Source organism: Haliotis rubra, unplaced genomic scaffold (genome assembly GCF_003918875.1).
Source record: "Haliotis rubra isolate DU_JTF1 unplaced genomic scaffold, ASM391887v1 Scf749, whole genome shotgun sequence".
NCBI lineage: Eukaryota > Metazoa > Mollusca > Gastropoda > Lepetellida > Haliotidae > Haliotis > Haliotis rubra.
In genome coordinates, this window is record NW_025767467.1 from 326,615 (window position 1) to 341,219 (window position 14,605).

The window sequence follows — 14,605 nt, forward strand, 5'->3', positions numbered from 1 at the left end:
ACAATCGGTTGATGTTAACACCTATACAATCGGTAGCTGTTAACACCTGTACATTCGATAGCTGGTAACACCTGTACAATCGGTTGATGTTAACACCTATACAATCGGTAGCTGTTAACACCTGTACATTCGGTAGCTGGTAACACCTGTACATTCGATAGCTGGTAACACCTGTACAATCGGTTGATGTTAACACCTATACAATCGGTACCTGTTAACACCTGTACAATCGGTTGATGTTAACACCTGTACAGTCGGTAGCTGGTAACACCTGTACAATCGGTGGCTTGTAACATATGTACAATCATTAGTTGCCATGACATATAATGCAGATAATAGTGTATGAACATAACACTCTCAGAGTTGGGATGTTAAAAGAAGACTCTCCACAAACTCCATCACGCAGACAAGGGGAAGTAGGTGTGTAGTCTGGTATTCAGTGTCATTCAGATGTGTTTAATACGAAACCTTTAAACGGCATTTGATGTTGAGGATGTTCCTTAATGCCCATGTTTTACACCGCCCGGAACGTGGCTCAGACAATGTGTAGATGATGTAAAGAGGTCTGTGCTTGCTTCGTCGTCTGTCCTCAATGGAGAAATGCGCTCAACCATGGAACAGGCAACCGTATCGCATTTCGGTGGAAAAAGATGAAAAACAAGTTCACAACATTCATAGTGTTTACTTCAAATTGTAGTCCCACCTCTTGTGTATAGCGAGGCAAGAGTTCGGACCATTAGAACTCCGACATAATTTACAAAACCCTCCCCTCCCTTTCCCACCCCGACTCAGAAGAGCAGTAGAGGATCCCCACGGTTAATGCCCTACTGTTACATATTATGGGACTTGCCGACAGACGAGTTTTGCACGGTTTGTCTACCTTATCACAATGTGTACCAATACTCCATGACCAATTCTTACGTGAACCTGTAGACAAACAAAATAACAAATAAATAAGCTGCTTATACTTCAACCATTCATAACATTATATATTGCTTGTAGCGGCCGGTTAATCGGTCAATACGTCTACTGCTGTGTTGTATCACAGACTGATGTGTCTGTTGCCGTCATTCAACTCAAAACCTTATCCATACGATATACATGTTTATCACACAGCGATTGTATATCATTTAAGGGATGTCAGCGGTATTGTAGTGGTGGACAAGTCATGGTATAAGACCATTTATATGATGCACAAATGTAAATATTTGACAAAATGCATATAAAGGTAATAATTTCAAAATCAATTTTCAAATTCAAATGTTTACATTTGTTTAAGTTTACTGATACCTTTTCAAATAACACATCCCTACACCTTTCCTTCATAGTACACAGTGTACTTCAATCTTTCAGAACTTAATCTGTGCCACCCTAGAAATAGAGATCCCTCTATCAATTTGTGGTATGATTAACAGTGCTACAGTTACAGTAACAGGTATTTCCTTACAAGTATAGGTAAGTAGGTCAAATGAATATTACTTCATAAGGTGGCCTATTCATATTAAGCACCATAACAAAACGTGCATACGAGTCTATAACGTCACGTAAAAACTGGCCACAATATCCCTCCCTCCCGCCCCTCCCTCACCCACTGATTGTGTTAACTGAGGTATGATGTGGGGTTCTTGATGTGGGGTACTTGGTGTCGATCCTTTAAGGATTCAAGTTTGAGGTCACAACGCATCTTACTTATTCATACATAATATATTATATACATACACCACTGGCGTAACGGGTACAATGATGTATGAACAACCACCAACTGAGCTCAGATATGACAAGACTGCTTCCACCATCAGGAAGTGCACCATCAGATTTAAATTCAACATTTAGGACCAACATGATACCACACGGAACTGGCTTAACTAACGCGTCAGAGACAACAAAACCAATGGAGGGCTCCTTTAAGAAGTGTCCATTCGTGAACATACCGACAGGGTATGCCTGGATTTGACAAGTTTGTTTCAGAGACACTGGGATGGAATGAGGCATATTTAACATTAAAACGCAGCATTACATTTTCCTCCATCCGCGTGTTCACAACGCCTCATCCACAATGAATTTAAAATACAATCCCCCCAATACCAGATATGACGATTACGTCAGCGTTACGGAAATAACGATTGTCACCTTCATCCTCGCACAATCCCCATATCAAGGAAGAGATTTTGCTTTGAAGCATGCCGTCAGCGAAAATGGCAACTCTTTGAAAAGAGATGGTCAAAATATTTATGAATAATTCCAACTGCAAAAATACCGATCACGGCACCACATAATCACATTCAGATTGATTTTGTGTCTTGCCAAAAATAGACGCATCGGGAGTGCATTGCGTGTTGACTGAGTGCCTGGATGCTCTGTCAAGAGAGAAGTGGAGGGGGTCGAATCCTGGGGGGATACCAGGGAGATTTAATTCAATATTCCATTTTGGTTTAGACAATTTTCCACGTGGTATGTCAAAACTATCACTAACCTCGCTGAACGATTGGAAACCCGCCACACTCCTGGCAATGGTATCAAGCTAAGCATGTTCACAATTCTTACATATTAGATTTGGTTGTGGGCTTTCAGTTGGATTACATCAGAATAGAATATCCGGTTTGATGAAGGTGAACAATAAAGATACCCTTACGATAAGACTACTGTAACGAGACTCAACATAACAGGCTACACTTGGCCTTAAACCCTGTCAAGTAATGCGGGGAAACATTGGTCACTCCCCATTGTGGCGGACAGCTACTGGACATATATGAGCACAGAAGGTTACAATGAGAATACGAGACTGAAGTTTATACTGCTATCAACTCCCTCGACGACATATCCTTGTCCATTGTGTGATGGTCAGACTGGATCACGATACCCACACCGCACCATTGGAATCAACAAGGGAGCGATGTGACCCTCAAGTGCCGGGTGTTGGTAGGAGTAGAGACGTCAGCCCTGGGAGCCACCCTGCCGCAGACAGGAACACAATAGCCCAGAAATGTAATGGTTTAGTCTTGAAAGTCGTCTACACTCGCTCATTCGCTCATACTGGAACATGCTCATGACAAAATAACATACACAGGAATACGGTCACTGTCACAAGCAATGAATAGTCACTGGGGGTCCTAGTCCTTGAAACACCACTATTACCATACTGGTCATCGTATCTGTCTAAAGAGGTCCTGTTGGCCGAGAACCTGACCGCTGATGGGTCTAGTTTGACCACGTCCTGCAGGGCGCTCACAGCCGCCATAGTGAAGTTCTTGTCCCCCGTAGTCATGAGGTCAAACACACACGAGTCGAAGTAAAAATCCACAACATTGGAATCTCGACATATACCTTCAGCCTGCTCTCTCGACATGAAGGATTTTTCACTTTCAGACAGAGAGTCAATCCTATCCTTCCGTAGTGCCAGGAACTCCTGGTAGTTTATTCTCTCCCTCTCGGGGCACCCGCTAACACAAAGTTGTAGATTATCAAACGAAACACTATTATTTGCAATTTCCTCGGGCATTCGAATGGCGAATGTGAAATAGCGTCCAATCTGTCGCAGTACTAGTGTAGTTTCGATGTAATGAATGTGAATCTCCACGTGCTTGAACGGATCCACCTCCACCAGTTCCACGCTCTTGTGCTGGCCGTAGTGAGTCTTGCCGTCGTAGAACGACCCTGGGAGGGAGTCCGTCTGAGCTTGGTACATAAGGAAATTATCTGATGTACATTCGGGCTTCTTTTTGATTATCACAGTTAGCTGAAACAGACAGAGAAACAAGTTCATTACATGCACGACACGTCAATTCAAGTCATAAACATGTGTAACGCAACCGAAAACAATAATCGACACGTCCTTTGTCAGGCGACATCGACAGCATGTATCTGTTGGACGTCCGTGTAATGGACATGCAAGTATTCCGAAGTAAGTATATGCATTTAGTTACCTGACCACATGATACAACCTAGGTTTGTGTACCTGATTGTTACACACCAATGCCATCACTTCCACACAGACATAAAAAAACATAGGCCTCTCTCTCTCCCTCTGTACGCGCGTGCGTGTTTTTGTGTGTATTATACAATGCAGGCTTGCCCTCTGAGACATATACGGGTAACCCACTCAGTATTATTACACGACTCCGAGCACACCAGTTCTTGGTTTCACACACACACACACACACACACACACACCTAACAATGAGCATCGGACAGGAAAACAAGCTGCATATTTTAACGAACTGCTGCGACCGGGGTGCGAACCACTGGCTGCCTGCGTTAACAAGCAAACACTCTTTCCACTACACTAAAGACGCGGCGTTATCACTCAAAGCAACCATATACAGCAGATTTGTTTTACGCCGCACACGTAAGGACGGTTAACCAGTGAACATGGCAGGGTCCCATGGAAGGCAAATATTGGTCCATTTAGTCAGGCCTCACACTCACTGAATTAGTAGGGCTGTAGTCTCGGGCGTGGTGGACATATAGCAAGGCAATATGGCCATACCATTAACAATGGGGTCATTTGGGCATTGGTCCCATATTCCATTCAATGAAAAAATGACATCGCTTTCCTATAAAGGGAACTTTAGATTGGCAGAATTCACTCGATGAAATTACATCTTGCTCAGTCCGTCTCCATTTAATCCCAATTTGTTTACATTTACGCATGTTGTTCTCAGGAAACATCGCGACGCAGCACTATCGACCAATTTGACATACTTCACGTTAGAGTACATACAAAGAAAGCCTTCAACGTCTTCATAAACTTCTTACAAATGTAAGTTTCTCTGAAAATAGTCCATGACATTTCGGAAGGAGAGTAGAAGACAGGGGCGCGTAGGAATTGGAGCCGGTGTTACTTTAACTGTAAACACCGTGTACGTCACTGCGACTGGCCGACGGTGTCAAGCAATGACTACGAATTCCAACGTTCATTGAAACGTAGCAGAAAGCGTGATGTTGATGAATAGTGCCCTCGCTGCGCTGCTCACTGGAGATGTGTGCCTGCTCTCGGTCCACGGCTAAAGCCGATGTAATTACCTACATAGCGCTGGGGCCGATCTCACAGCACCGGTTTTCGTGTACATGCCAGGATTGTGTATAACTCTTGTACCCGCTCACACATCAAAATCTCTTGTTTGTTTTTGCGCCATCTTGGAATTCGCCGAGTTAAGCATTGTCTTATTTAGGCGGAACCATGTATTGCTTTCATTGAAGTAGACACTTTTGAACACAATATAAATATTCGTTCGCTTTATGTGAACGCCATTACACAACTCTCTTTGTACCATAACCCAATTTGCTAACTTATACAATGTCTCATACCGAAAGAACATTAACCTGAAAGGTTGGCAAAACAGTCTACATTTCTGAAACCCAATTAATAGGATAAACCCCAGAGCTTTCGAAACGTGGTAGGACATCAAACAGCAATTTCCACTTGCTACAGCTGTTAATATGAATAACACCACAAAAACAACACCGTTCCGCGACTTGTGAGTAAAGCGTGGACGATTCCTTGCAGTGTGTTACGCAGTGACGGTGTGACAGGTGTCATCTGGGATACCTACATAAATCCTCAACATGACTCCTCGCACCTTTCATTCGGAATGCAAATATCCCAGCATTCCACCAGGCTTCCACACGTCTTTGTCCAAGTCGTCACAGCCGCTCGTTTCTCCCACATTTAGTATGTTTGGGGTGTTTTAATGTTATGGTACGGATTAGCTGAACAACTCCACATACAGATGGTTGAACGGTGTTTCAAAGCAGGGTAAGGTAGAAGAAAGGGTAGGTGTGAGAGAACTGATAAGTAAACAGATAGGTGGGTAGAAGGATGGGTAGATGATAATTAGTGGAAGGTTGATAGACTGGATTGATAGAAAGACGGATGCCTAGTAAACTGGTAGGTGGCTAGAAGGATGGGTAGATGATAATTAGTGGACGGTTGATAGACTGGATTGATAGAAAGACGGATGTCTAGTAAACTGGTAGGTGGGTAGAAGGATGGGTAGATGATAATTAGTGGACGGTTGATAGACTGGATTGATAGAAAGACGGATGTCTAGTAAACGGGTAGGTGGGTAGAAGGATGGGAAGATGATGGTTAGTGGACGGTTGATAGACTGGATTGATAGAAAGACGGATGCCTAGTAAACTGGTAGGTGGCTAGAAGGATGGGTAGATGATAATTAGTGGACGGTTGATAGACTGGATTGATAGAAAGACGGATGTCTAGTAAACTGGTAGGTGGGTAGAAGGATGGGTAGATGATAATTAGTGGACGGTTGATAGACTGGATTGATAGAAAGACGGATGTCTAGTAAACCGGTAGGATGACTAGACTGGGGCACATATGTCTGTGTACAGTAGATGGTTCGGAGATGGGCCGAGATGAGTTGGATCTGTGGGTAGATTATTCCCGCTATTGTATTTAAGCCTGGCCCTGCCCTGCTTCCTCCAAACCATTCCCCCTGACAAGTTGCGATGGCTGTACAGATCGGATGAATCGGATGGGAATTCCTTAGCAGTATTTAGGAAACCGCGTTATGTAGGTCACGTGGTCAGTAACAAAGGCAACCTCCTAAACTGAGTGATCCGCAGAAACACTTTTCTAACCAGAATCACAATATTCTGTGGCAACTGTGGGCAGTATGACCAGCCCCAGGCTATGTGTCGATAGGGAACTCAGTTTAGGCATCTATAACATGTGTGGAAGCTGCTACAAGGGTGGTGTGGAATATATGTAAACTGATCTGAATGTACTAATAGGAAGACCTACACACAAGCTAACCAACAAGTAGATCTAGTCAGTGGGAGTCCTGCCCCCCCCCACACACACACATCAGCAGTAGGGGTAACTCCAGTGGGGATCGTGTCCTTAGCGGCTCACGCTCAAACACACCTGTCGGGCCATTATGTGACTGCCATCAATTACTCTTCCAGGTACATGCATACACTACAACCATAAAACTCCAAGGGAGTACTTGTACTTCAACGCAGGAACGCACGTGTGTGTGTGTGTGTGTGCGAGCGCGCACGCGTGTTTGCGTGCGCACCCGCGAGTATGTGTGTCTATTTTGTTGGGTTTTGATTTGTTTAGTATGTGTGATTTGTTTAAGGTGTGGGTTTATGGGGGTATACCTTCTAAAAGGTGTGTGTTTGTTGTTTTGTTGGTTTTTATTGTGTGTGTGTTTTGTGGTGTGTGGTGTTTGGAGTGTGGTGGTTGGGTGGTGTGGTGTTATCCCAACTGAATGATTTGGGTATCCTAACTTCACTTTTTTTCGCTTATCAACATTGGATATACCAAAAAACTAAAATGACTTGATGGAAAAACATTTAACTAGACTCAAACACCGACCAATATACATCACTCATGCTTGAATCTACAAGACTGATAGTCGCTTAAAAATGGTTACATTTCCAATAAAAGTTAATCTCACGGAAATAGTAGCGTCACCACAGAGGCTAGCCTATCTGTCATTGTCAGGCACTGTGTGGAAAGAGTTTTAAAAACATTAGGGTTGGCATGTGCAGGACAGACATGAATCACCAACGTGGTAGTCGTGTGCTTTTCCAAACACTCGACCTGGCGATGTTTCACATCGTCAAAAAAAAAAATTCTTAAAATTCCGACTCCAATACCAATAGTCCTTATCATATAATATTCAACAGCAGTTCATATGCCTTAATGTTATCACAGTAATCGTTATGATGAACACTACACATGTAAAAACTAAATTCTAGTGCAGTCCCATTATTCCAGGTTCAGTAAAATACAAACAATCGTGGGTTATTTATCGCTCTAAAAATATGCAAAAACATGAAATTCCTATTCAGTATCCAATCAAGCCTTGGGCAGTCCTCTAATTATATGGATCTCCAAGTCAAACAATCTTAAGCCAGTTTTGTCACCTTCTATTAGGACGTTATTAGATTGAATTGACTGGTCGGGGGCTAGGCGAGTTGGGCCTAATTAAGGCCAATAACAACCCTTATTTTCACTCGGAATTACATAGGTGCAAACTGGAATGGCAATGCATAATAGACAGTGCTGTGGTACTTAGTACTCTTGCTGATTAAGGCTCCTCGCGCTTACTACACAAACAGCAATTAGGCAATTAGTAGATGGTCATCGCACGTAATTAAAGCCTTAATCGTGTAAACACGTACTTGTTTGAGATGACTAATACCTCATAATAACCCGAAATAACTCAATGTGGCTTGAAATATTTAAATAGCATGTATTTGAATTTATTCTGAATACATGAATCTTCATAATATATTGTACTCACAAGAGTGTCTAAGTAAGGTGTACATTGTCTTTTACAAATTTAAGAAATTATTTCCTAATTTAATTATCAATAATACTAAAATAAATATGAATTTGAAAATGTGAGTATTATAGATTATCAACCATATTGAAACTAATAAAATTCATGGGAATTTACGTTGCGATAAAATTGACTTAAATATGGCGCGAGGGGGTCAGGCAAACTTGGGTTAGGGGGCCAATAGCCTTCCCTTTCTCGTGTTTGTTTTGAGCTCGCTTGGAGACAAGTACAGAGGGCCGGACAGAAGGTACACCACCATCTCCCAAAAACCTATTTACTCTAGCAAGCTAACGTGTTCCCCTGGTGCCCCTGGTCCCTCTTTTCGCTCCCGTCTACTAAGAATGAAGCAGCGAGTGTTATTGACCCGAATGCTCCAGCCAACATGGCGGACATATTGATTGCGAGACCATAGCTCCTCGCGACTCTCTCGCTACTTTGTTGCATGTTCACGTGTTTCTTAGCGCATCCCTCTGTCACTGCCGATACCTAACATGTCCTAAAGTAATGTTCTGTCATTATATATCTTCATCAAGTCACAGCTAAGCTGCTTTAGAAAGAGCATGTGTGGTATTTTACCGTGAACAAAAGAGAATGTATTGTTTACAGAGGGGTCTGGGAGGTGCTGCTTGCCACAACCAACACAGGCCTTCTGGGTCAAGCTAAACTGGCGGAGGGGGCAAGATGAGGGGAACATTAGGGGAATATATTTCAGTGTCAGGGTTTGAGTGTGTGTGTAAACATAATACATTAGTTTAAATACCAACCTTGCTGGTCGCGGTAGCTCCATTGTGTCCCGTCACGGGATCGTTCGTAACTTGGACTGTTAAGTATTTGTTATTGACAAGGGGCCATGCTCCCTTCACTTTGCAAGTTTGGTACTCGTCATAGAACGTCCTGATGTGGGGGTCCCCGAATAGGCCACACTGTCTGTACACCTTCTTTCCTTGGTAAGTACACACCTCCGGTATAGTTGGCCGGACAGGAGTATGTTTATCGGGGTCCACTGTCGGCCCAAACTCCGTACAATTATACGATTTCATTTGATTTTTCACTCCATTACGGACACTATAAAATCGAATATCGCCCTGACACCCTCGTGCCGTTGACTTGATACAATTCATGTATGTCCTAAGGGCACTGCACCGGTCATCGTTCTTCAACGGTTCTGGTGGACCAAGTATATCTGTGGCTCTTTGGTAGCTCATCCAACACCTGTCCACATGGCACCCTGAGCTGCTAGGAAACCCTTCTGCAATACAAAAACACACCACAATTAAACAATGTCATATAAGTTTATATCGGAGCGTCCGACGGCCGCGATGTCGTGCAAGGGGTAACCTACTTCTTTAGCGATCACTGATGGAGCCTACCTGCCCGAATCGCGAGGTAAGGCAACAACATGGAGACAGTTTCGGCACAAATTCGAAGAGGGGAGGGATGAAATTTGACTCACCTGATCTCGACAGCATGGCCAGACTTATGAAAAAGACGAGGGTGGTTAGCGGGTGTCGAGGCGGGCTATGACAGCACCGCGATGCCATGCCCGTCCATACAGGCCGCCTAAGTAGGATCCCGGCCGCTGCCCGTGCTGTGTGTCCTCGCGCTGGGAACCGCTCTGACGCTCTGTTAACAGGAAAACACACCGTTCCATCAGCCATTAATCATTGTGACACTTCTAGCAGAGTACAAGCGGCTCACACTAACAAATCCTTACATCTCTGCCAAGTAAATTCGCTTCAATCTAACAAAGTTGTAGGTACTATCCTCTAGCCACAACGGTACACCCTGTAATGACCGGGCCTACTTGTGCATGAAAGAATAAGCCGACAGCCTAGAACGAGAATGTGGGTCAAAAGGCGGAGCCTAGATATGTCAACTGTCGGGCGAGGTGTTAGCTCCGCCTACTAAGGGCCCGCCCACTGGGCGATATATCCTGTATCACCAACCAAGCTGTCAAAAACGGGCTACAAACAAACACAGCAAGCTGATCGCTGATTGGTTGGATCGTGAATGTTTCACACTCTCCAACACGTCGAACGAGCCCTCTTGACACTTGTGCTAAAAATAAACGCTAGGGGTTTGTAATGAAATGATATGATTACTATCGCTCTTCTTATGGCAGCGGCTGTAATTGTAGCAAACTATCCTAATCTCAAGGCGTGCATCACTCGCAGAGCCAACCTACAAGCTTCTCTACACCGCTGCCACCACTGCTGGAAGCTTGTCCACATATATCCCCAAGCACCTCGCACCACAACGGAAGGGGGGATAACTGTAGTTAAGCAAAACCGCAAGGGTCAACCGTTTTCATTTGATCTCTAACTGACGAGACATAATTGCATACCGGTAATATATTGACGTAACGATTTCTCCTCTCAGACAATGCACTTCACATTGGTACCTTGAAGGCTTCCCTACTGTTGTTAACTTTCAAGTCGCGTCCGAAGATAAGCCTTTTTGTATCAATAATTTATAACACGAGCCATACAAATCTCTGCTAGGTGTGAAATGTTGTCACCAATTTAGAGAAAGTATGTCAACTACTGCGCAGGGGGTAACAAAACCACATTACCCCTACCTCCTCCCCTCCCTGACCCTAATAGGTAATAGGGTGATATTCTTTCTTATATTCCCCACTGCAAGTGTGTGCACACCAAAGATTCATGGGTGTGCTTCACGTTGTTTAAGGCCGTCTTGGGCAGGGGATACGTACACTTTCAGAATATGATAATCGGTTTATCTGTTCCCGGTCTGTCCCGGAGAGCGTATTACTGTCGAGGTAGGGCAGTTTTTGAGTCACCTTACACAGATGTAAACACTGATATTAATCCGCCACATGAAGAAGTGCCCTACTCGGAAGCACATAATAGTGACAAAGAAATATTCCTCGGCACAGAATGTTCCAACAGGGAGGAGGCCGGTGTTCCTACGCCGGCTATTACAGACGTCTATGTTTGCTTAACAGATAGAACGCTGAAACCAAGTGATCATGTATCTTCTTGCTGAGGAAGATACTATACGGCAATAACTAGTTGTCATAAAAACTTACGACGTAGTTTGACATTTTTTTTTGCTTATTTTAAGCTCAAAATCCGGTTTCCTACAGTGGAATTATTTAATAAAAAAATGCTGATTAGAATATCCTCTTCAAACAATTTCTGAGTCTAAGCCTTAATGTTATCCATGCCTGACACTGAGGTACAGCAGCAGTAGACGTATCAGAGATCTTTAGATGAACGTAGTGTTTTAACACGAAATAACATATTCTAAGTGACTATTGACTGAACCAATGTAATTACACGTTTTTAATACAACTGTGTACACAAGAGTTCGTGGATCACCAAAAACATGTAACAGCTGTGACATCTGACTTCTCCAGCGAAGCAACAAATCATCAGATAGAGATATCTATCTTAGATCAACAGTATATTTACAGGGAAACATATGGTCAGCTTAATTACCGTTATCTTGCTCCAATCACTGTAATCCAACATTAATTCCTTCTCACATGCCGGATGATATAAAACCAGCGAGGATCAAAGGCTGGTTTGAGCCCTCCGAATGTCTTTTACTATGTCCAATTAGTCGGGAACAATCCCAATCTACTACCCCTGTCACGCATAGCAATAAAGTAGCTTCATCTTTGATAGTTTTTATAATGACACGGTCAAATGCCACTCCAGTTATAATATTTTCCCGAGTACGATGTGGTCATAAAAACGGCCACGGAAGCCGTGCAGTGTTGTTGCATAGGAAACCAAAGCTGATTTCTCCACGACATATCGCCAGTTTGATCTGTTTTTATTGATGGTGTTGTGTAGCAGCTTATTGTGTTGAGCGAACCAGTTAAGATAATTGCGGTGCGAAGGGTCTGCTGTTTGCCGGTGTTTACGACACAATGAATTTACAGTCCTTTGATAAAGACTGCAGATTTCTAGTCATAAATTTTATGTTGTATTAGAGAAGCCTTCGTTAAAGAATTAGGAACAAGGCCTGAAACGTTTAGTCCTAATTAGATACAGAAACTGCGCATCTGGCAATCCGGCGGAAGGAGCAGTAGCTAATGAAGCGTAAGTCAAAAGGATACGATTTGTTAAGCTCTCTCCTATCTCTGGTGGCGTTTGAATTCCGACACGAAGTCTTCGGTTCCAGACGGAGAATATCTCCAGTGCCTTCGTCTGTAGAGGGGCGTATTAACCCCCATCCATCACGCCGAAAACCCGGGTTCGATTCCCCACATGGGTACAATGTGTGAAGCACATTTCTGGTGGCCCCCCGTCATGGTATTGCTGAAATAGTGCTAAAGCGGAGGAAAACTAAACTCACCCACCCCCATCCCGCTTCATAAAGTGCCAGACCACTCTCCATACTGTTAGTTGGCATTGGGTTCGAATCCAAACTTCGCCCTGTATGTGATCCATGATTTGTCTGCACCATACCCACCATGTTCCATGTTTCATCACCGTATGGACACCTCTGAGTCCCCCCCCCCCCATCCTGAGACTAGCACTGGGTGACATAACTGAGGTTAGACCCAGTAGATGTACCACCATGAGGTGTATCTGCGTGTATGACACACGCCCCTGTGTGCATGTTCTCTCCATGAAGGAATCAATGCACATCCGGTGTGTTCCCACACAGCCACGACATTGTCAGCGTTTTAAATACAAACGACTCAGGCGAACCTGACCACTGCACAACCTAAATTAACCTTGTATAGTAAAGTTAGCTCATGTTAACTAAACTTAGTCCCACTTATGTTGACCTTCTGATCCACAGAAACCCGACCACCGTCCAGCAGTGGAACACTAACACTGTCACTGACACTAACTTCTCATAGTGTTGTCCATTATAATAACCAAGGTTGCATTTGTGCGCTTTACGTTTGGTACTGCCCAACATTCCCCTAGATTAACGCTGTTTAATCCAGTCAATACTCCTGGTTCCCTGCCCCCTTCAAATGTTAGTAATAGCCTGACTAGTATGTCATCATGTGTCTAACGATAACCACCCCCACCCCGCTATATATCGACAACATCGACATCGTGTGCGACCTGTACAACTTCGTATGTATCGGTATTGAAGTTGTTCAGTATAAACAGCCAGTGTATACGGTGACTGCCAGCAAATGTAACGAATAAAGCGTTAAACATACACCAGAGATGATAATGTAACCTTCATATCTCCCATCTTCATACCCCCTGGTTTCCTGACCTCCTTATCATAGTGGTACCATGGCATTATCCCTCCCCAAACAATACTCAAGTGAAGATCCAGGTAATGTTTGGTCTCCACATCCATTGCATGTCGTCAGAGGAGACTGACGGTATCTGGTGGTCAGGTGACTTGTTTGACGCATGTCATTGCATCCCTACTGCACGGATACTCATGATATCACGGTCACTGGATTGTCTGGTCCAGAGATTATTTACAGACTGCAGTCATAAGTCTGGAATATTGCTGAGTGCGGCATTAAACAACAAACATTGTATGAATCTGCATCCTGAACGTATAAATGGAAAGCAGGGACAGTGTGTGTCAAACGTCAACATTAAAACAGCTGCACCCCCGTTTCCTTGAAAACTGTCAAAACAACATTGAACTATCTTGTGTAGCTTTTGAAACGACCACAACAGTTTCGGATGCTGAACAAAACCCTGAGAATGGCTTGACCAAAGACGATAAGTACCTTCCCGCAAGGAATAACGAACTGATGCCCTAGATACAAACGGTTCTGCTCTCTGTGCCACAGAAACATCATGGTGTATCTGAATCCTTTAATTGAGATGATGCATCAATGTTTATCTCACCGCCAGCGTTAGATGCGGGGATATAATGCCCTTCCACACACGTCTAGTGCTCCAGTTACAACCGAGGCCAACAAAGCTCAGGGATTTGCATGAGACTGATATGATATCTATCTATCATGTATCCAAATTGCCCGACATCACTGAACCGCTCTCTGACTTAATTTACTAAAGTGGAGTACGAACCTCCGTATTGACCTTTCGCTATTTTAACCCTGTTTGCAGTTCGCATTAACTCGTTTGGGGGATGTGTGGAGTTCTCGCGCAATGAAAAGATATGGAATATGAAATATGCTTTATTCTCCAATACTCTGTTTGTGCAGTGTTGATCTTCTTTGACTTCCTTGTGAAGTCTCACGTGTAGCTTTACGACATGGTGAGCGGGAAGGAGGGCGGAATGTCAGACGCTCGCGCTTAATTTGAGACAAGGAGATGATAACAGCCAAGAATTACCCTGAATTGAAGACGCGGACACGGCCTGGG

At 43.7% G+C, this 14,605-nt stretch overlaps 1 protein-coding gene across 5 annotated transcripts in view; it reads right to left on the reverse strand.

Annotated features, from left to right (window-relative positions):
- Positions 1–666: 666 nt before the first annotated feature.
- The window catches only part of LOC124260033 (repulsive guidance molecule A-like), a 37,595-nt gene continuing 23,656 nt past the window's right edge, over positions 667–14,605 (reverse strand). For 3 of the 5 annotated variants that reach the window (XM_046694278.1, XM_046694277.1, XM_046694276.1), the window contains exons 2-4: positions 9,769–9,938; positions 9,080–9,564; positions 667–3,736 (exon numbers count right to left, since the gene is read on the reverse strand). In XM_046694278.1, the coding sequence (XP_046550234.1) occupies positions 3,029–3,736; positions 9,080–9,564; positions 9,769–9,938 (1,363 nt within the window). In that variant the 3' untranslated portion in view covers positions 667–3,028. Of the gene's footprint in view, positions 3,737–9,079; positions 9,565–9,768; positions 10,140–14,605 lie in introns of those variants that run through there. The other 2 variants (XM_046694279.1, XM_046694275.1) reach the window with 2 other exon arrangements.